General features: G+C 36.8%; 1 protein-coding gene across 1 annotated transcript; it reads left to right on the forward strand.

Moving 5' to 3' along the window:
- Positions 1-3726: 3726 nt before the first annotated feature.
- Positions 3727-22470, forward strand: rps6ka4 (ribosomal protein S6 kinase A4). The gene is made up of 18 exons (XM_088088212.1): positions 3727-4643; positions 6211-6282; positions 6788-6855; positions 7660-7810; positions 8011-8126; positions 8379-8486; positions 8616-8696; positions 9471-9574; positions 10456-10606; positions 10717-10878; positions 11637-11762; positions 12755-12888; positions 13016-13109; positions 13757-13927; positions 16556-16747; positions 16833-16992; positions 17623-17786; positions 19098-22470. Exons 1-18 carry the CDS (start codon positions 4556-4558, stop codon positions 19308-19310), a joined length of 2355 nt encoding a protein of 784 aa, XP_087944338.1. The 5' UTR covers positions 3727-4555; the 3' UTR covers positions 19311-22470.
- The last annotated feature ends 281 nt before the right edge of the window (positions 22471-22751 follow it).

The following is a 22751-nucleotide window of genomic DNA, read 5'->3' on the forward strand; positions in this document are numbered from 1 at the left end:
TTAGATTGACCTCAAATATTTGTTCTAAAAGTGTAGGTTTACTTTTCAAAATGTGACAACTTGTTTGACTTGAATATGTCAAGTTAACAGGGAATAAAATGATAGTTAAAGGGTGGATTTGCCTTTCTAAACAAGTAACTATAGACCGAATCACGGTGTCTGTTTACAATAACTTCTGGGTAGAAAACTAGTGCGTCAAGTACATAAAATGAAAGCAAATGCTACCTCGGTTAGTTTTTAGCCATCTAAAAATGTCCCTCTTAAAAAATTAAAGCGTACACTATATTTTCAGTAAAAATATTCCTAATGCAGTATGTCGTATACTTATCCGTATGCACATTTTCATGGACACGATATCTCAAGAACACATAAAGGGAATTTCTTAAAATTTGTCACAAACGACCACTTGGACTAAAAAATGAACCGTTCAAAATTTGGTGCTCATGGGTTAAAGGCCAAGGTCACCGTGACCATGTCTCTCTCATTCTTGTGAAAGCCATAACCTCATCAACACCTTGACGTAGTTTTTGCAAATTTGGCACAAACGTCCATTTGGATTCAAAGATGAACTGTTTATATTTTGATAGTCAAAGGTCAAGGTCACTGTGACGTTGTGTCTATCTCATTCTCGTGAATCGAATATCTGATGAAGACCTTTAGGGACAAACATCCACTCTGACTTTAGGATGAACAGATTATGTTTGATAGACAAATGTCAAGGTCACTGTGACCTTATGTCTGTCTCATTCTCATTAATGTGATATCTCAAGAAGGGTTTGAGGGGGTTTCCTCAAATTTGGCACAAACGTTTACTTGGACTTAACTATTGAGTGGTAACAATTTGGTGGTCAAAGGTCAAGGTCACTGTGACCACACAAAACATGTTTTCTTCCATAACTGAAGAATTCATATGTAGGCAAATTAAGACAAAGATGACACAAATGTTAAATAGGATATAATGATGAAGTAATGACATTTTATAAAGGTCAGTTTCACTGTGAAAAACACATTTGTGGCCATTTGGCATCATATCTCAGGAACAAAAGGAGGGACATTTGGCAGGATACTAATTTCGAAACTAACATCTGCAACCTCTCCTTTGGGGTTTTGTTTTTTTTTAGGTGTCTGGTACAGGTTTCCTGTCCACAGCGTGGATGTAAATTTGGTTTATCAGAAAATAATTACAGCAGAAATCCCAGATAAATTGAACCACCCTGTTTAATTATATACCTTTAAATGTTACAGCGGAAAATGACAGCAGAAATAAACAAGTTTGCTACGGCGCTTCTCTCTCCCTCTTTCACTCCCAATCTGTCCGATAAAATGAAGGAAAAAGCCGAAAAAAGGTTGTTTATTTCACATACCCAGAAGTGTTAGTGTGCTCACTGTGATTCGCTCTATTGGTTGAGTAATGGGGATCACAACTGTCTCACTCTATAATACATCTTTAATGTTTGTTGACTTGTCTTTAAGGATACCGAAGCCTGTGTGCCTCTGTGCTGTGGTTTCCAAGAGGGACTCAAATATGTTAGAAATTAACTGTTTTTGTTTTCACGTTACCACAGAAGAACTGCTCGGTCTGGATTTCTCTACGGCAAACAACACAGCAGCTGGTTTTTGGGCATTTTCACATCAAAGTCTTGCTGTAAACACAAACTACACACAACAAACGTGGAACTCGCGTGATGTAAAAGAAGCAGTCCCAAGATGTGTAATGTCAAATGGAAATCAGTTGTACAGTGAAATATACAGTATCTGAATGTATTTTAAAGGTCAGTGGTGGCTTTTTTTTTGTCCTGTAAGACAGAACAATGCTGGCAGTAACTCAATGCAGTAGTAGACCAACATTTTATGGTACAGTCTTTGTGGATTTAAACTTAGAGTACACACCAATAAAAAGTACAATGACAGATTCTTCATAGAAGAAAATGTGTAAATCCTTATGCTAACCATCATTTAAAATAATATCTTCCAAGTACTGTCGATGGATATTTGTGGTACGTGTTGGCAAATATCCCTTTGCAGAGTGTAGGCCTTTGAAAGTTAGAATCATGAATCTTGGGTGATTGGATCACAAGTGGACCGCTCAAGTCTGGGTGGCCCTTCAACCATTTTCTAATTCACAATAAAAATAAAGTGATTCACACTGGGAATTGTTTTTGTATTTTCAGTAGAAAAAGGGTGCACAAATCAGCATCAAAACAGAACTTGTTTATAAGAAAAAGTACGAGTGAAGGATCCCCTGCACCCCATGACAGAGGTTCTAGCTAAGACCACAATATCCAAAAATCCCAAAACCCTAGAAATATCCTGAAATCTGAGAAATGTACTAAAATCCTAGAAATGTCCAAAAATCAGAGAAATGTTCTAAATCCTAGAAATGTCCTAAAATCTGAGAAACGTTCTAAATCTTAGAACATCCTACAATCCAAGAAATGTCCTGAAACCCTAAAAATGTCCTAAAATCTGAGAAATACCCTAAAATCCTAGAAACATCCTAAAATCATAGAAACATGCAAAAATCCTAGAAATGACCAAAAATCTGAGAAATGTTCTAAATTCCGAGAAACATCCTAAAATCTTAGAAATTTCCTAAATTCCTAGAAACGTCCTAAAATCCTAGAAACTTCTTAAAATCCGAGAGACATCCTGAATTCCTAGAAGTGTCCTAGAATCCTAGAAACATGGTTAACAGGTTTTGACAATCATTTGAGAGCTTTTGCAGCCCTGATGAGAAAGTTGAGTAACGTCCTGCGGATGCATGATTCATCTGTTTAAACTTATTTCACAGGATCTGAGGGAGTATTCAGTGCTAAGCTAATATTAACAGCCATTTATGTGCATCAGCTGTAATTCTTTAACTGTAATAAAGAAGGAGTTGAGGACTCGGAGGCCCCATAAAACTCCAATGATTTATCGCGTTTGGAAAAAAATCAACTTTTTTTGCTGAACAATAATATCAAACAGTGAATAAAGGCACATAATGGTTATGTTTACATAATTTGCACTGAGCGAGAGCTGCGATCAAACAAATTAAAATGTGACAGCCTCAAATAGACAAGCAAAAAATAAATAACAAAACATAAAACAATTTTTTAAAAATCCCACAACACATCAATATTTACATAGATGAAGGGCTTTTTCAATTTTGCAATATTTCAGTGATATTTTATTTTTTTTTCATTTTTTTTAACGTCAGTGTTCTTTTTAACAGAAAATTAAACTAATTAATGATGATTTTAAACAGGCTGTTTAAACTCAAAAAATAACTTCATAAATATTATAATAATAATAATAATAATAATAATAATAATAATAATAATAATAATAATAATAAAACTACTTTGTTGTGTTTGAAAAATAATTTTAATAATAATTTTTAAAAAATTCCCATTTAAAAACATAGTGGCATGATGACAAAAACCTGACTTTTAAAGAGTTAAAATTCTTAAAATTAATGAATATTTAATATTTATGATGAGAACTGATGTTGGTTAAAAAATCACCTCACTGAAAGTGGAAATATGTATAATCAAGCTTTATTTTGAAAAGCGTATTTTGTGCGCAGAACGATATCAGTGTGTGTAGTATTAATGCGGGCTCTAAGGGTTAATTATTTAATTTGATATGCAGAAGAAATGAGCACAATTTACTTAAAAATGTATAATATTTTTTGGGGAAAAAAACACCAACTTCCAGGGTGTCCCGAGGTCAGCGTGGCCCCGCCCACACCGGGTGCTCACGTGACTGACCGTCGCCCAGGTTGTGTCGAAAGCATCCTGGTGTTAGCATTTAGCTAACCGCTGACAAAAAACCTAAACTGAGGCGTGGATATTTTTTTTTACAATGGACGAATTAATAACGTGGCTGTAGCGGAGACAAAGAAGACGAGGACCTCTTCAAACTGCCGTTTCCGACATGTTTTTTTTAATCGCTGATACGTGAAGAGGCCAGTGAACGATGCTAACCAAACATTAGCTAACGTTCAAACTTTGACGGGCAACAATTCGTTTAGCTAACTGCTAGTTTAATTTACTACAACCATTCCGGGCTAGCCAGGTAACATTTTAGTATTGTAGCGAGTGTGCTAACTAACTAGCATCGTGTGTGTTTACGTTATCACCAATAACGCGTTATTTTTAATTAACGGTTCATTTAAAACCAGCGTTATTATTGCTAACTGATCAATAATGACTACTGTTGAGCTAATGCTAACGATAGCCACTTAAACTTCACTGTAACTGACACACAGTTACTTAAAGAAAATCAGCATTTTTGTTAAAGCAAGCAGTAGCCGATAAACAGCTGTAATCTGAATATCGTGTCTGTTTTGTGAGATAAATAATGCTAAACAGCAGGATGTCAAACGCACGGGGATTAGGGCAGCAGTATTGTCTAAAAAACACAGCTGTCCGGTCATCTCGGTAATCTTTGTTTTCTTTATCATGCAGCCACAGTAGATGCTTGTAGAAGGCATTGTATCTACCAAAAATATTTAGACACCTAGTTCATTGTAAACAGTCTGTACAGGCTACAGTCTACTTTTCTGTAAGTTATGTCTGGGGACGCATCTGACAGCAGTGATGACTCTGATACAAAAACAAATGAAAAGGCCTGCACCGTCAAGCATCAAATCACCAATGGTAAGTCGAGTTTACTGTTTATAATCACAAATATCATCATCAACCACTGTTTATTTAGGGGAAATTGAGCATGAAGCTCTTTTACAGCAGTGCCCTGGATTCACATTCAGAGGGCTTAGAGGATATACAACATATGATAACAACAAATTCATCAAAAGTAAACAGTGGCTATTAAAAGTCACAAATTGCAATAAAATCAGTAAAAAAAACATGAAACAGATTAAATAGCAAACAAATCTGCAACCAGTGAAACAAAAATGCATAACAGGACAGAAGAAAAGATGATGACAATAAAAAAAAACAGTAAATAATAATCAGCTAAAGAGATCTACAGACACATACCTATCTAATATCAATAGCTCTTGTAAATTGTTCCAATTATTTGGTGCAAAAAAAAAAGTTCATTTATAAAGCTCAGTACAGACCTGAGGAGTTTTTAAGGGATAAAAATTCCTGTGAGTGTGTGGAATGAGAGGAGATTTTATTTTTAAAAGAGAAGTTAGGTAGGTGGATAACAGTCTGAGTAGTGCTTTATAAACAAAAAGGAGGCAGTGTCATTAATATAGAAACCCCTGCACACTATAATTAATTCCATCATTTGATCAATACATGTGTATTTTCTTTAATTTGCTTTCTAAGAGAGTTAATTTATCTCTGCAGATTTAGAAATTACTATGTGTAGTCTAGGTGTCAGCAGATTATTGGGTCGGATATTTGGCATTTTGCCGTTTATCTGTGTTGACATTTTATTTTAATGACGGCAGATAAAATCAATTATTTAATATGTGCAAAGAAAGTGTCAACATAGGATGATTTTAATTTGTGAAATCTTAGGGGCTATTTTTATTAATTATTTTTTATTTAACTTTTCACTTGACTTTATTCAAAAAAGTTGATGGAAACTTCCTGTATATATCTTTGAAAATTTCAGTTTTGATTAAACATTTGCTGGGGTTTTGTGTTGGAGTTCGTAATATTTCAAATGTTTAAATATTGACAAAAAAAATTCCTATCAGTTCCAAATATTGGCCAACAGTTTCATTAACGTCTGATAAGCAGTATCAGCCCTGAAAAACCAGTATCAGTTGACCCCTAGTGCTGTCATTTCTAATCTGTTTAATCACATGAAAAGGAAAATAAGTAAATAAGCAGATAAAAATCTGAAATAAAATAACAGTTAAAACTAAGTTGAGAGACATATGAAAACATTTGTTCTGTAAACAAGGGTATTGGATCAAAACATACACACTTAGACGTTGGATGGCTATTAATTACACTACAATGTGTTTCTAATATTTATTTGCACAAAATCAGGTCTGATACTTGAAACATGCACTATCCATTTTGTCCAGTTTTCAATAAAAGTATCCTTCTGGGTTCTCAAATTAAGTCAGTATCTCAAGAGAAAGTGTGCAGCTGTTAGTTTTTTCTTTATCTCTTAAAAGTTTGACAGCACAAGAGATGCATATCTATTTTTGAAATGTTTCTTCCTATCTTTATGTTTTGCAATGTCTATGTTTGAGCACATACTGAATGTTTTAACCATGTTGTTTCTGTCTGCGTATAGCTAACCTCACAGGTCACACTGAGCGGGTTGGCATGGAGAACTTTGAGCTGCTCAAAGTTTTGGGCACTGGAGGTAAGCGTGAAGCATACAATATATGAAGTATACATGTAATTGTTGACAAATTTGTTAATAAATACTCGAGTAAGATGTCAACATGACATATACCCGCAGCAGATTTTATTTATTTATTTTCCACTTTGATTTATTTTCCTGCCAAAGTACCTTAAGGGCAACTAAGTGTTTGTAATTGATTTCCGCAGACTGTAAAGCGTCCCCCGTGACTTAAATACTGCGGTAAAACATTTCTTAACAACCATATCACGAATTTGGGACTTTCAAATCATCAAGACAGCATAAGAAGTACTTGAATGTTTAGTGGTCGACCATATGTCTCTGTTATTAGATCTCATCCATAATGAATACCTGAGAGATGCGAGAGGCTGTTTCTGTCAACAAAACAACACCTGATTAAATTTGGTTTGCAGGAATGTTTTTGCATATGTTCCAGTTGAGTTTCACTTTGGTACTTGAAAGTAATTTGAATGACTTGATGAAATATCTTTGTGTCTTTGTCTAGCTTATGGGAAAGTGTTTTTGGTCAGGAAAAACACCGGCCACGATGTGGGCCAGCTCTATGCCATGAAGGTGAGACTATTTGTTTAAAATATTAAACTAAATGTAATTTATAAAACAGTTTCTTCGACTGTTTACACTTGGTTTTAAAATGTGTTTCGCTGATTTTCCTGTTACCTCCTTGTCAGTAGGGCTGAGTATCATTAAATTATATGATACAGATACAAATACCAGTGTTCTTAAAGCAGTGATACTCAACTTACTACATGCGGACCAAATCTGGCTCCAGATAGGGTGCTGGGTGGTCCCCCAGTGATTTTCTAATTCACAATAAAAATAAAGTGATTCACACTGGGAATCATTTTTTTAGTTTTAGTATACATAAGGTGCCAGAGTGCATAAAACGGCAAAAAATAGAGCATGTTTATTTAAAAAAAGTGCCAGTGGAGGATCCCTGCACCCTAGCGAAGCCCCTAATGTCCCAAAATCCCAGAAATATCCTGAAATCCAAGAAATATCTTAAAATCCTGAAAACGTACTAAAATCTGGTAAATGTTTTAAACTCCTAGAAATGTCCTGTAATCCAAGAAGCGTCCTAAAATTCCAGAAATGCCCTAAAATCCTTAAACTTCCTAACATCTAAGAAATGTCCAAAAATCTGAGAAACAACCTAAAATTGTCTCACATACAGATAATATTCTGATTTTGACATCTCTTTTTGCTGCTGTATGTATAGACACATTGCTGTGTTGCATTAATGGAATATTTTACTTTATCTGATCTTTGAATTATTTTTTATTAATGGTGTCTAGATTGTCCTGGTGTTGACTTCATACACTGATGGAAAGTTTGTTTTTATTTTGATGACTACCCCAGGTGTTAAAGAAAGCAGCTATTGTTCAAAAGGCAAAGACGACAGAACACACTCGCACAGAGAGGCAGGTGCTGGAGCACATCCGACAGTCTCCCTTCCTGGTCACGCTCCACTACGCCTTTCAGACGCAGAGCAAGCTGCATCTCATCCTGGGTGAGTGACGGCACGCTGCAGCCAAACATGGAGAACTCTTTGTTTCCTCGGTCTTGAAGCGCTGAAGAGATGTTCTCTTTATTTTCTGTCTATTACTGTTTGTCTGTCTGTTGGCATGTTGTGCATAACGTGTGTTTGTGTAACTTTTGCATGATGTCTATTCAAGCTCCCTGTGTCTTTGCCTGTGTGTGTGAGTGCAGACTACGTGAGCGGCGGGGAGATGTTCACTCATTTGTACCAGCGGGATCACTTTTCTGAGGAGGCGGTGCGGATTTATATTGGGGAAATCATCCTGGCTCTGGAGCACCTGCACAAGGTGGGTGTTGCTCCTTCCAGCTCTGTAACTTAGAGCTACATTTATTGATTTTTGGATACCAGAAGAAAGACAAAACAAACTTACAGAGACAGTGCACCAACATACTAGCTTATATATTGTCATGCCTTATGTTTTGGGAAAGACTTGCATAATTTCCAAAATTTTGCAGACACAGAAACACGCTGAAATCCTAGAATCGTTCTTTAATTTTTGTGAATGTCGTTGCTAAAGTTGTCACGTTTTTTTGTTCAGCTTGGGATCGTGTATCGAGACATTAAGTTGGAAAACATTCTTCTAGACAGTGAAGGCCATGTGGTATTGACGGATTTTGGGCTCAGCAAGGAGTTTCTTGAAGAAGAGGTACATTACCTTGATACTAAAAATCTAGACCTCAAAGATACATGGGATGTGTGTTATCTCTTATTACAATCACAATACATTTTTTATATAAGATGTGTTTTTGTGGTCTTCCCTTTCTCCTCTCTACAGAAGGAAAGGACCTACTCTTTCTGTGGGACCATTGAGTACATGGCGCCTGAAATCATCAGGGGGAAATCCGGGCACGGCAAGGTAAATAAATGTCGGATGTGCACATCCTCAGAAATTCAGGCGACATGGATGCAAGATGACTGTATGTGAAAGTACTGGTGGTGCTTTTCACCATCAACCTATCGCAGCACAAGAGACACGTACTCCCCCTTTGTCCCGACTGGCCTTAGGTACCGCCGATGTTTTCGCCTTTTCTGCCTTGAGCTCAGCTTTAACATGATAGAAACTTCCTAAAGTGCCACCATGTCTGTTGTTTACATGTTGTATAGGCCTGAACTCTTGTGTGCCGTCTAGAGGTATGCTCCAGTAACACGCGTTATGCGTAGGCAAGAATATATTCAAAAATGCTCACGACGCAGCTGGATGTGCACACGAACACAAGGTTAAACAGCAAGTATATCTCTGGCCTAAGAGCGACAAAGACACAGCGTGGCCATCTACGGCATCGCCGAGTTCCCATTGAAGTGACGCTTAAACGCTCGCATTGTCATCTTGGGCTTCTGTGTGTCTGCTGCTTCAGGGAAAGCACCTTAACTAAATTATCTAAATCATCTAATCATCTAAAAAATATATTTGGTCAAAACATATCTATGCATATACGTCACGCTTATCATGCAGCAACAAGTATCAGGTGTCCCTTTGAGGCTTCATGTCACCAACTTTGTTGTTATGGAAGGCAATTAGTATCATAACAGACAACCCAGGTTCAATTTAACAAAAACACAGCGGGTGCCATATATACTCATATTTTTTCCTTTTTCCTGTAATGTTTTTTTAACTTGTTTTCTTCTTCAGTCTGTAGACTGGTGGAGCCTTGGGATCCTGATGTTTGAACTTCTGACAGGAGCGTCTCCTTTTACCTTGGAGGGGGAGAGGAACTCCCAGAGTGAGGTGTCAAAGTGAGTGCAGCTGCCTCCATCTCCATAAAACATGTATTTAGATGATCAACCTTCCTCATTTTAAGATCATAAAAATGATCTCAGACATTGTGTTGGAGGTATCTCCTGATTAATCTGGCACAACTTGGAATTGTGAGTTATACGTTTTTTATCCTCACACCCTGGCCTCACTGCACGCGTGATCCACGCGTGACGGCTATCTCGCTGAACTGCTGCTGCCCGCAGTGTTCACTCAGACAGCATTGTTGCTGCGGCGCTGCTGCAGAGCTACCTGCTAAAATTAACTACTGTATATCCACAATTAAAAACCAATACTCCAGTAATTTATGGAGCCATGCAAGCCACTGAATTGTCAACAGCACAATCTTGCACAATTAAAAAGCCTTGTGGGAAAAAATGAAGGGTTTCTAATGATGGGAACATTGTCAGAGGGCTTTTGTTTTGAATCAGAAACAGGAAAGGTTGAGTTAAAGCAAATTTATTTATATTTTCTCATGTCTGACAGATGTACACATTAAAACTGCAGTAAAAGTTTGCATTTAGTCAGCATGACTATAAAAAGTTTCCACTGTCTACCTTCGCTGAAAACCATGCATCACATAGTCAGTATCAGCGAGACTCTGAGTCTCTTCATGTGCCGCAGCAGAGCAGCAGCCGCGCTGCACCTGCGCTCCTCATGCAGACTGTGTGGCTGCTCTAACTTGTGGACGCCCAAATAAAAAACACTCTCCATGATACAAACGCTCTCCTCACATAGGCAGTGTGGCCCAGGTCATACCACAGTGAATAACTTGAAACTGCTTTGGGATTTTGTCATACAGTATGTTATGAGGGTATTATGCCATCTGAATGGGCATTATTTTATTGCGTCCTTCCACCAGACGTATTTTGCGCTGTGATCCGCCGTTCCCCTCAATGATCGGATCCACCGCTCAGGACCTGCTGAGGAAGTTGTTGGTGAAAGATCCCCACAAGAGGCTGGGCTCTGGACCGCGAGGGTCTGAAGACATTAAAGCACATCCCTTCTTCAAGGTCCGACTCACCTCAACAGCCAGTCAATTTGTGTCGCTCTTCTCCTTTCTGTCACTTCTTCTCATTCATCCGTAACTCCTCCTCTGCTTTTTTGCTTCCTCACCAAACAGGGACTGAACTGGGCTGACCTGGCACAGAAAAAGGTGGCAAGTCCATTCAAGCCAGAGCTGAAGAGTGAACTTGACGTAGGGAATTTTGCTGAGGAGTTCACGGGGATGGATCCCGTCTACTCTCCGGCGAGCACGCCCCCAAGCACTGATCGCCTGTTCCAGGTTAGCGTCTGCTTGCTCAACCTTGACCGTTAGAAAAGACAGATTTCCAAGTAAAATATATATAACCATCTGAAAATTCAATTATTCTGACAAAGTAAATGATTGCCTAACAGTAATTCAGATTATAGTTAGGGGTGAGTGATATTTCGAATATTTTGACTTGTTCCATGTACGATATATGAAATGACTTTATCACGATTCGTGAGCATCAAGTATAAATTGTCACGTTGTTTTAATAAGCCACCAGCGTTTTGATTCTCTTTCCTAAGGCTTGCTGCCTCTCTCTCACACACACACACACACACACACACACACACACACACAAAAAGCGAGGCTTTTCCACTTTGATTTAATTACAATACTTTTGAAAGTTTTGTCACAAAAGTACTTTATTTAAATCCCTTATAAATCTATTTTATTAATTTATTTTAACAGCACTGTGTTCAACTTAATTGTATAACAGTAGCTACTTTATTCAACTTCATAGTACTGTAGTTTATTCAATATTTTGTATTTTAGTAGTTAACATTAATTTTAAGGACATTTAAAAATATTGAAATATATATTGTGTATTGCGATATGGCCTTCAATTATTGCGATATTATTTTAAAGCCATATCGCTCACCCCTAGTTTGAGGTAAGTTTTTTTTCCTTGAATCGTGTCTGATTTTAGGCAGTCTGCTCTCGCTCTTTCATAGCAGACATTTCAAAGTGTACTGCCTCGTCATGAACCTAACATGACTTCTCTGTTATTTCAGGGTTATTCGTTTATTGCTCCCTCCATCCTGTTCAACAAGAACGCAGTCATGGGAGACTTCGTACAGTCCCATATCGGTGCCGATCGTCCAGCTTCAGCCTCAGTCCAACGCAGTGCGATGTTAGAGGTACGGACCCTGAACCAGTGAATTTTTGCTCACAATTTAAAGTTGGCATTTAGTTTTTGGTCTTTACTTTATGGTAGAGAGGTGCATCTGTATGAGAAAGACTTCTGTGGTCTAGACAAAATTAAAACAGTGTTTTAAAAAGGCTGAGTGGTGTTTGTTAATGAGGACACACAGGAAGGAAAACAGGAAGAGAAACTAGTTCATTGAACTTATTGTATCAACAAAAATTGGCTGACCTTGTTTCACAGCATATTTTGTCGCATTATTTCAAGGGCTAGTCAAAATTGAAGAAATATCACAATAAGGAGGAGACTGTAATAATGTTTATAATGTTTATATAACTGTTCATAATTTATATTATTTAATGTTTATTTAAAAAGGACACGGCATGTCAGTGAACATCAGTGTAAAATACAAACGTCAATATGAGTTAGCAGGACTGCTAATTTACATCTGTAGTCCCTTGGCAGGTTACAAACAATAGAAATAAAGAAAGAAAGAAAAAGGGAAAAAATGGGAAAGAAATATTTTGGTATCTTTAAAATCTGAAAAATCTCTGGTTAGGTTGTGTCGTTGATGTTTTGCACATTAGACTAAACAAAGTAAAGCTGCCTCTTTGTTTTCAGCCAAAAACAGTAAAATCTTACCCTCTGATTGCTTTCAAATAGTTATTTAACATCAAAAATGTGTATTACAGCTCATTACATGAAGGAAAACCCCACAGTATGATTGCAGTTATAGATAATAAAGGACAAATGTTATCTCAATCAAATATCAAATTATATCTCTATGTAAAGCCAACAGCAGACTTTTCATGGGAACATAAACATTGACTTTTTAGATTGTATCACATTCTGGTTAATGCACACCAAAATCCTTTTCACACTACTGAAAGCTGCATCCTATTGCACAATAACAAAACCCCAAACTAACAGCACATCTCTCTTAAACAACAGCCAACTGTGACTCACACAATCCCTTTTTTTGTTCAGGAATCACAGTTTTTTCAGCACTATGAGCTGTGTCTTCATGGGCCACCCCTCGGCGAGGGCAGTTTCTCCGTGTGCAGGAAATGCCGACACAAGCAGACTGGTCACGAGTACGCCGTCAAGATCGTCAGCCGCAGGTGAGCGGAGATACGATGCACCGCCTTAGTAGCAGCTCTGAGTTTTTGTACCTAGCTGTGCTTTACAGTGACACTGTACCATCTGACAGTGTAAAGTTTGTTTTTAACTGACTGTGTTGACTGTCAGGATGGAGGCAAACACCCAGAGGGAGATTGCTGCTTTGAGGCAATGTGAGACTCACCCAAACATCGTCAAGCTGTACGAAGTCTACACTGATCAGGTACAGCTACTACCAGGTAGTAGGTACTACTACTACTACTAATAATAATTCTATTACAATTTTAGATTGATTTTGAAATGCTGCATTTTTCATTCACATACAGAAGTCAACTCGTCAGCTGGAACTGAAAGCTCTTTTTATGTTAGTCAGCTTAATTAATTGCAATAAAACTGTCAAGCTTTTGGAAAATTATGCCACTTTCTTACCCAAATCCTCTGACTGATTGCATTGTATATTTGTATGTTTGTACATCTGTTGTTTTTTTTTCTCTTTATATATTTTGTTTTGTTGGGTTTCTTGCTGCCTATTTATTTATTTACCAATTTTTTTTCTTGTCTGTATCATTTTTATAATTTGTATACTGCAGTTTTACTTATATTTTCCATATATATATATATATATATATATATATATATATATACGCTGTACCTTTTACCTGATGTTTTGTACATCTTCAGTTTGCCCCCCCCCCCCCAAAAAAAAACAAGTTAAAAACAAAAATTAAATGATAATATCATAAAACTATTTATATAAAACATCTTAAAAGATTTGCAGCAGTCACAGAAAAGACATCACAGAAAGTCATGAATATACTGTGTGTACTTTGAAGGGTGTAAACCATTAAATAAACTTGTCTTCTCTGTCAGTATCACACATATTTAGTGATGGAGCTCCTGAGAGGCGGCGAGTTGCTGGAAAGGATCAAGAGGAAGAAGCTGTTTGGAGAGGCGGAGGCCAGTCAGCTGTTACAGAGTCTGGTCTCAGCTGTCAGCTTCATGCACGAGGCGGGAGTCGTGCACAGAGACCTCAAACCAGAGGTGAGCTGGAATTTAATAACTTTATTAATTCTTTATAACAGTGGTTCTCAAACTTTTTTTTTCCAGTATTGTACCTCCTTTACAATATTTTTTTCAGCTCAGTATCCCAGTGTAAAACATTTCTGATAGAAACCGACAGTGAGTAAATGTGGTGTGAATCTGACTGTTTGTTGTGACAGTTGAAGGATTGCAAAAATAAGAATATTGAAAATAAAATGTGGTTTATTAAACTTATTATTTTTTTGTGTAGTATAATTATTTCGAAATTATGCATGGCTAATATTTTTTTAAATTAACATTTTAAAAAAATGTTAATTCAGAAGAACTCCAGAAAACCCCTAAGAGTACCCGTAGCCCCATTTAAGAAATGTTGCCTTATTATAATAAATAATAATATAACTAAATCATGAGCTAAAACTAGGTATGAATAAACATTTTAGTTAGCCTTTTGAAACCTGGAGCGATATCACTTTTCTTGTGCCGTTTTTTGACGCCTTTCACCAGTGTTTAAATCTTTGAACGCTGAACTAATTGGTTTGAATTCTTAAAAAAAAAAGGGGAAAAAAGGCAGATTGGCAAGAAATGTACCACAAATTGAATTAGTAGATTTAAAAAATTATATTTTAAAAAGCTAGGGAGAATGTCAAGGGAGAAAAAGAAAAAAAGCCAGTGAAAAATCAATATTTCTCATTATCATAATTACATATTTAATATGAGATACAGAAATATTATTTGCCTTGAGCACTTTTTCCATGATTAGTTTTTTTGTTTTTTTAAAACAAACTCGTTTCAGGTCATTTTCTTGTGCTGGAAAGTTTCTAAAACAAAACTGAATAGAAAACAAAAATGAAAAAATTAAAAGTTAAAATAACTCTGCTGCATGTGTGATTCGGTTCAGATTAAAACATTTGTCCAAAGTCATTACATCCATATTTCAACTTTGTGACATGATATTGAAATTAAAAATGCATTTCAGTAATTAAAAATGAAACCTTTTCTGGATAAGTTAGATGTGAAAAAGAAATGAAAGTGGAATTATTGGCCCGAATAATGTGGTGAGAGAGAGAATGAGAGGGAACGAGAACAGAGTGAAGTTTTAATTGTCTCAGTATTTTTTCACTGTGAACTGCATGTGTCCTCTGAGCCCTGAGGATGTCTCGCCTAACGTGGCTGAATACGGAGTCAGAGCTGATGTGATGGGACATTAGTGTGGTTATTGTGCAGCATCATTTGCACATGATTTAATCGAGGTAAACACAGTGGACGACAGAGCGTAATGTCTCCGCTGCAGCGCAGCACTTTTCAAAATGAGGGCTGCAGATTTATCACACACATATCCTGCAGCCTTCAGATGGCCGTGGGATTTAATTAACTGAAGGAGACGGCTTTCATGTAGTATAAAGCAGCTGTGAATGACAGATAGTGGTAAGAATCACCCATTAACTTTAAGTCCTGCACGGAGATGCATGTTGTAATCACAACAACTTTTATTTTTGATGCCAATCTAAATGCTTTTACTGGTCGGAGAGTTTTTAATTAAAACAGTTTATCTACACTGTTCCATAATTTCTGCACAGTTTATCTAAAGTGTTGAGTTTATTAACAGAAATACCAAATAATGAATCATGGTCAAATGTGGAAAAAGCCAGCGTCCTACTGCATCTAATCTAATTTTCACTAAAATATCAACAAATAAATGTGGCTTGTTTGGATGAAGCTCCCATCTGTTTGCCCTCTGCTCCCACCTTTGCACCACATGTGCTGCACTGGGCACAAAAATGCCAAACACGTGTGCAAAGCATACACTCTGCGCAGAAACATACCAACCCACGGTGTTCAGTAAACAAGAGAGCAAAACATTATTTATATTGCACATTTTATTCCAGATGGAAGCACAATGTGCTGCACAGTCACAAACATGAACAGAGCCGTCAACTGACCATAAAAGCAAATCAAATCCATTTTAAAATAAGAATAAAAACATAACAAAAGATCAAAATGAGGATAAAACCATACAGGATGCAAGACATGTGAGTCACAACTGATAATTTGCAAAAAAAAAATTAATTTAAATGAATAAAAAACCTAAAAACAGAATTAAATAAAATAAAAGTCAAATTAGAGATGATAACACACGAGTTAAAGTAATAGATAAAGTAATAAACCAGTGAAAGTAAAAGTAATCCTAAGTCAAAACCAATAAAAGTAATAAAAAATTGAAATAAAATGAAATAATTTGATAAAATAAAATATCATTTTATTGGCTTTCATAGTCTTTATTAGATATGACAGCTGGAGAGATGACAGGAAATGGAGATAAAAGAGAGTGGGGATGACGTGCAGCAAAGGGCCACCGGTCTGAGTCGGACCCGGGGTCGCTGCAAACCTCTGAATAAGGGGTGCACGCTCTACCAACTGAGCTACCTGGCGCCCTACTTTTAACAAATTTCTTGCTATTTTTTGGGCCATATGTTGTTGAGATGCTCATTGTTTTCTCCCCTATGATTTTGAAAGAAATCAGAGCTTTTTGCTCTGGTGTCAAACAGTTCAAAAAAACGGTGCCCTGATTGTAGAAAGTAAAGAAAAACAAGAGAGGATGATGATGGATTTGATTTGTTTCTCTTGCAGAACGTGCTATTTGCAGGCGAGGGGGAGGACTCGGTGCTCAAAGTAATAGATTTTGGGTTTGCCCGCCTGTGCCCTGCAGGCAGCGCCCCCCTGCAGACTCCCTGCTTCACGCTGCAGTACGCTGCACCTGAACTTTTCGAGAGCGCGGGATACGACAAAGCCTGCGACCTCTGGAGTCTCGGGGTCATCTTGGTAATTTCATCTAAAAACCGCTGATTTAATCACATCGGTAAGGCAAACTGAAGTACTAATGACTCTCTGTGTGTGTTTCCATCAGTACACCATGCTGTCAGGCCAGGTGCCATTTCAGAGCGAGCAGCGGGGGATGACCTCATCATACGCTGCTGACATCATGCAAAAGATTAAGGAGGGCGATTTCTCGTTGGATGGGGAGGCCTGGAAGGGCGTATCGGAGGATGCCAAAGAGCTCGTTAAAGGTATGCGATGTAGAAAGTTTGAAGTGACAAGAGCAGTTAGTTTTGTGTATTTGGGACACATTATGTAACTAACATAGTACGTGCGAGGGTTGGGCAAGTGTAAAAAACAAAAGAAGCAGTTTGTAAATCGCCTATATTTAGCAGGTTTACCAGTGTTTGTTAACCTGTGTGCATGCACTGATTTTGGTGCGACCGGCTTTAAATTCCTTTCACACAAAACTGTTGCTCAGCAAAGATGGAAATACAATCAAATTATTTAAGAAACTGATCAAATATTTTATTCAAAAACATGAGAAGATTATACTACCAATAAAACGAACAAAACAAAAAGAGAAAGTAAATGTGTAAAGCATGCACATATTGACAAAAGTTTAAACATATGTACATATTTGTACGTGTCATTGCTAACTAAGGTTATCTCCAGCAAGACTGAGCCTCTAATTGAGACTTGAGGCTTTTATTTGTCAGATTGATGGTATGTTGGTCAGAACAAATGAGCAAAGTCAGGGGGAAATCTTTTATTTTAGTGTTTAGGTTATCTGATAACGGAAGAAAAGAAATAAAAAAGGATGATAGAGACATTTTTTTCTTGCCTTTGTGCTCCTTTGACCACGTCCTCTGTGTTTGAAGGTCTGCTGACGGTGGACCCGGAGATGCGTCTCAAACTCTCGGATCTGAAAGAGAACGGCTGGCTTCAGGGCGGCGCGTCCATGTCCACCACTCCTCTGTGCACTCCAGATGTGCTGGAGTCCAGTGGGCCGACTGTCCGCACTTACGTCAACGCCACCTACAAGGTAACATCGCTGTCTGCGAAATCTCTTCTTTCCACTTAAATGGTTTCTTTATGCTGGGAGATACAGTCATTTAACAAAAACTGAGGGGCGAGAGGTCATGTGACTTCATGCCAACATTCAGAAATATACTCAGCATTTGTATCAAAATTTAAAATGTAATCCTACGTGAACAATGTCAATTGCCATGAGGTACGTGATGTTGTTTTTTCATTTTTGTTTTCAAGTTGTTTTTTTTTTTTTCGAGGTTTTATTGGAGTCAAATTAGTACACATCATACAGCACAGCATACTGACATTTTTTTTTTATTTTTTATTTTTTGTTTTGGACAACACAATTCAAGAGAGAGAGAGTAAAAAATACAAAGCCTTTTTTGCAAAATCATTCATACATTACGAACGAAAGAAAGGGAAGAAACAAAGTAATAACAAAAAACAAACCAACAAAAAAACCCCAAAACTAACTAATATAAAAAACATTCATTTTTTTATTCTTATTGTTTTTCTACTTGATGGTTGATCAGATTTAGAGGCTGCTACAGCGATTTTCTTCACTGCACCAGAAAACTTCTGCGCTGCACTAACGGCGACTCTTCATGAAAGGATACTGAAAGTGTCGCGTCACCACAGTGAAGATGATACTATTAAAACAGGAATTGAAAGTTTTGTTTCTAAATAATATTATTGTTCATTTAAAGATTAGATTTGTTTCAAACATTTAAAACATACTTTATGTTAATTATTTTTCTTTTTTTCCACTTAAAATAATTGTATGCAAAACATGATAGAAATGTAAGAAAATAAATTGTTTGTAAAATGTTTTAAATGTTGGCACATGAATACTTCGATAAAGGGGAAGGTGTTAGATTTATACCTTAAATGGACAATTGATTTCAGGAGATCTAAACTTTAATTTGGGAACTAAAGGTCGTATTTGATATATATATATATATATATATATATATATATATATATATATATATATATATATTTGTGTTTAATTTGATTTAACAGATATAGAGCATAATTGTATAATTGTATACATATGTACAATTATGCCCAAATTCCTCTACCCTGCTATGCAAGTAATTGAAATAACAACAATAATAATAATAATCATAATCATAATAATCGTAAGGTCATATTTAAAAAATAAAATCATGTAATTTAGTTTAGATACATTAGAAAATAGTAATTAACATATTTTCCAAAATATTCATATGTGCCTGCTTATTTAAGGGTTTAAAATAGTATCAGCGCATGACCTTACTGTGCTTCATCATCATCTTCTTTGGTCATTTCCGTCTCTCATCAGGCTTTCAACCGAGGTAAGAGAGAGGGCTTCTTTCTGAAAAGTGTCGACAACGCTCCCCTCGCAAAACGCAGGAAGCTGAAGATGACGAGCACAGGTGTGGAGACGCGGTGGAGCTCGTCCTCTTCCTCCTCGTCCTCCTCCACGTCCTCCTCTGCCTCTGCAACAGCATCTAAAACACAGCCAAAGCAAACTGTGACCCCGAAGCAGAGCTAGCCTGAACAGCAGGGGAGAAGAACAGAAGGAAGACGGAGAGGTATGTGCTTAAACTGGAAACACGATGTCCTCCGGTGGTGATAGGGTCACCCAGTTCCAAAAAAGAAACATACTGGCAAACCAAAAGACTGGTTTAGGTTAGTGTTTTCAAGAAGAAATCAAACTGCATGTTTTTACGACAACTTCTGTCAACATGCCATGTTCTCCCCAAACCAAACTGTATTATCTTTGAGCAGATGGAAGAAAAGACGGTAGAAATCTAGTTTGGCATCTTTAAGATGCACAGAAATCTGTGGCCTTGAGAAAAAATATTATTACTCAGTATTCACTTACCATAATATGGTGACAGCGTCATACACTAAAAGTTAAAAAATGAGACATTTACCTGTTTTCACTGTGTGTCAGAAACAGTGCCTGGCTATAATATAGGGATAAAGGGAAAAAGGAGCCATAAATGAGCAGAAGCCATATCTATATATACACAGCAGAGCAGTGAATTTATCAGATGAGCCGTTGTGATTACACAGAAATTTGCACAAAAGCAAATGAAAAGTCCTTCCAGGAATTTGCAGGATTAATCTTTGATTGTATCTAGTGACTTTGTACGGCGCCCCGAAAGTCCCGAAAAAACATCTTGTGGGATCAAATTACTATCTTTGGGCATAAGATAGTAACTTGTTTCCATAAAATAAATAACTTGTACCTACAAGACATTATTATGTTTCCACAAGATGATAATGTCTTCTCTCACTATATTAATTTGCTCCCGCAAGATAAAAATGTATTGCCACAAATTAATGACTTGTACCCACACAATAATAACTTTTTCCCATAAGATATAATTTAGTTCCCACAAGATAATTATTTGTTCCCACAAATGTATTCTTCGTACTCACAAGATATTAATTTGTTCCCACAAAATTATAGTTTGTTTTCTCAAAATATTGTTTTTTTCCCCACAAGATAGTAATTTGTCCACAAAATAATAATTTGTTCTCTAATAATATTAATTTGTACCTGCAAGATAATTATTTGTTCCCACAAATGTATTCTTTGTACTGACAAAATAATGGTTTGCTCCCACAAGATAATAATTATTTTCCACAAGGTAATAATTTGTCTTCACAAATTAGTAACGCGTTCTCTTAAGATAATTTATTCCCAAAAGATGATAATTCTTTCCCACAAGGTATGAATTTGTTCCCATGAGGTGATAATTTGTTCCCAAAAACAACAACTTGTTCCCAAAAGATAATAATTTGTCCCCACAAGATAATAATGTATTCCCATAAGATGATAATTCTTTCCAAAAATTAGTAACCTGTTCCCACAAGGTGATAAGCTGTTCCCAAAAGATAGTAATTTGTTCCCACAAGATAATAACTTGCTCCCAAAAGATAACAACATGTTCCCAGACGATCATAACTTGTTCCCAAAAGATAATAATTTGTTCCCAGATGATAATAACTTGTTCCCAAAAGATAATAATTTGTTCCCAGAAGATAACTTGTGCGCCCAAGATTAAAAAACATCACCTTTTGGGACTTTAGGGGCTCCGTGATTGTAAACTTTGCCACTTATGTAATTTTTGGCAAAAATCTGCCAATCTTAAGCCACAGTGTTGCGCCACGTGTAGGCAGAGAGCAGTTTTGTATAAATTTAGATATTTTTGTTGTTGCACTATTTGCAGAGAATGTAAATAATCAAGAAAAGGCAAATTGCTGGAAGGACTGAGCGCAGAGGGAACTGTTTATGTTCTGTAAAACCTTTGAGAGCAGAGGACGCTGTAGTTTTAGGTGCAGTTCTGCGTCAGTCCGAACTGCTGCGCCTCGAGGACACTACCAACTCTACAGATCCCGTTGAACACAGCGGGGAGCGCATGTCTTGATCGATGGCTCTGATAAAGTATTTTTGGGCAATCAGAGTTTGACGTGAAGTGGTCTCAGTACCAACCAAGTGTCCAACGGTAGCACAGATGAAGACGCGGACGCATTCATGAAAAGGAGCGTGATTTTCTCGTCATACTTGCTGTAAATTACTCGCGTTATTGTGCCGCTCTGACGATTTCCAGCATGCTAATCTGTCGTGATGATGAACTGTAAGAACTTTTTTTCTATATTTTGGTATCTTGGTATCTCACTAATGTCATGCAGAATGTTTTATATGCTTGCGGGCGCAGCTCGAGCACGTAGATCTGGGAGCATTTTGCGTTTATGTCGCCTTTTGTGAACTTTTAAAGGGTATTACAGTTTGTTTTTTTTGTTGCCCTTATAAGACCAGCGCCATATGCGGCTATCACGAATACAATCCGATTTGATACAGTGTTGTTGGCCCTCATCACGCTCAGCTTGTCGTTACCTGGGCTGTAAAGGGTCGCTCAATAATCTTTTTACAGATGTGGTTTTAAAACATTATAGGGCTTTTAAATTGAAATAATGTTACAGAATGAGACACGTAATCATGACTTTAATATGGTTTCTCTGATGAGACCATCCTGAGAGATCTGTATATACTCACCCTTGATTTGAAGCAAAAAAAGATGTATGTAATGATTTTAAAATTGTTTTAATGGTATTTTAGTCTTCTGATGTATTTTTATTGGACTTTTTTTTTTTTTTTTTACATGTTGCACAGTCAGTTGATCAATTAAACACATTTCAGCTTTAAAGGTGCTTTCACTGATATTTATTACATGTAATTGATTTTAATGCTGTGGTAATGGGATGATGATTAAATTGGCTCTTGTGTACCGGCACTGTGAGTGTGTTTCGTGTGTGTGTGTGTGTGTATGCGTGTGTGTGAGAGAGAGAGAGCGAGCGTGAATGGTGCTGGGAGGTTGGTTGTACCGAAATTTCTCTACCAGATGAAGCATTATTGCAAGTTACTGTATTATTTCCTTGTTGTTGTTTGCCGCCTTTGTCTGTTTTAAAGGTAACTGGTTGTTTGTGTTTGAACATTGAAATTTTTACTTAAGGAACTGTGCTTTTATTGGTGTTGATATTATTTTGATGTAGTAAATGATATTTTTTCCTTTTCTCTCTCTCTTCTTTTTTGAGCATTACTATTTTACTGAGATGCACTGTCACTGATGTTGTAACTGGGAATTTATCTTTTGCACCAAGATATTTTTTGGTTGGTGCAAAATAAACTTTTAAATAGATGGTTGTTGTGTTTTTGTCCTGTGAGTGTTATATATTGAATGCATTACATTTGCACATTTATAAAATGATGTAGTGTGTAAGTTGACTTTGTAATTGAGGCGCTTCACCTACATTTCAAGTCAAATATGTCACATAGTAAAAACATGAAAAAGTTGTGAATAACTGTGACAACACACCTTTTCCACACAAACATTTTGTCATTTCATACCAGTAAAAGCACAGCTGAACCATTAAGGATGTCTCAGTTCCATTAAGTGCCCCAGTCCCAGTAAGCTTTTCC

This window comes from Plectropomus leopardus, chromosome 15, assembly GCF_026936395.1.
Source record: "Plectropomus leopardus strain MGB_pleo_1.0 chromosome 15, ASM2693639v1, whole genome shotgun sequence".
NCBI classification, from domain to species: domain Eukaryota; kingdom Metazoa; phylum Chordata; class Actinopteri; order Perciformes; family Serranidae; genus Plectropomus; species Plectropomus leopardus.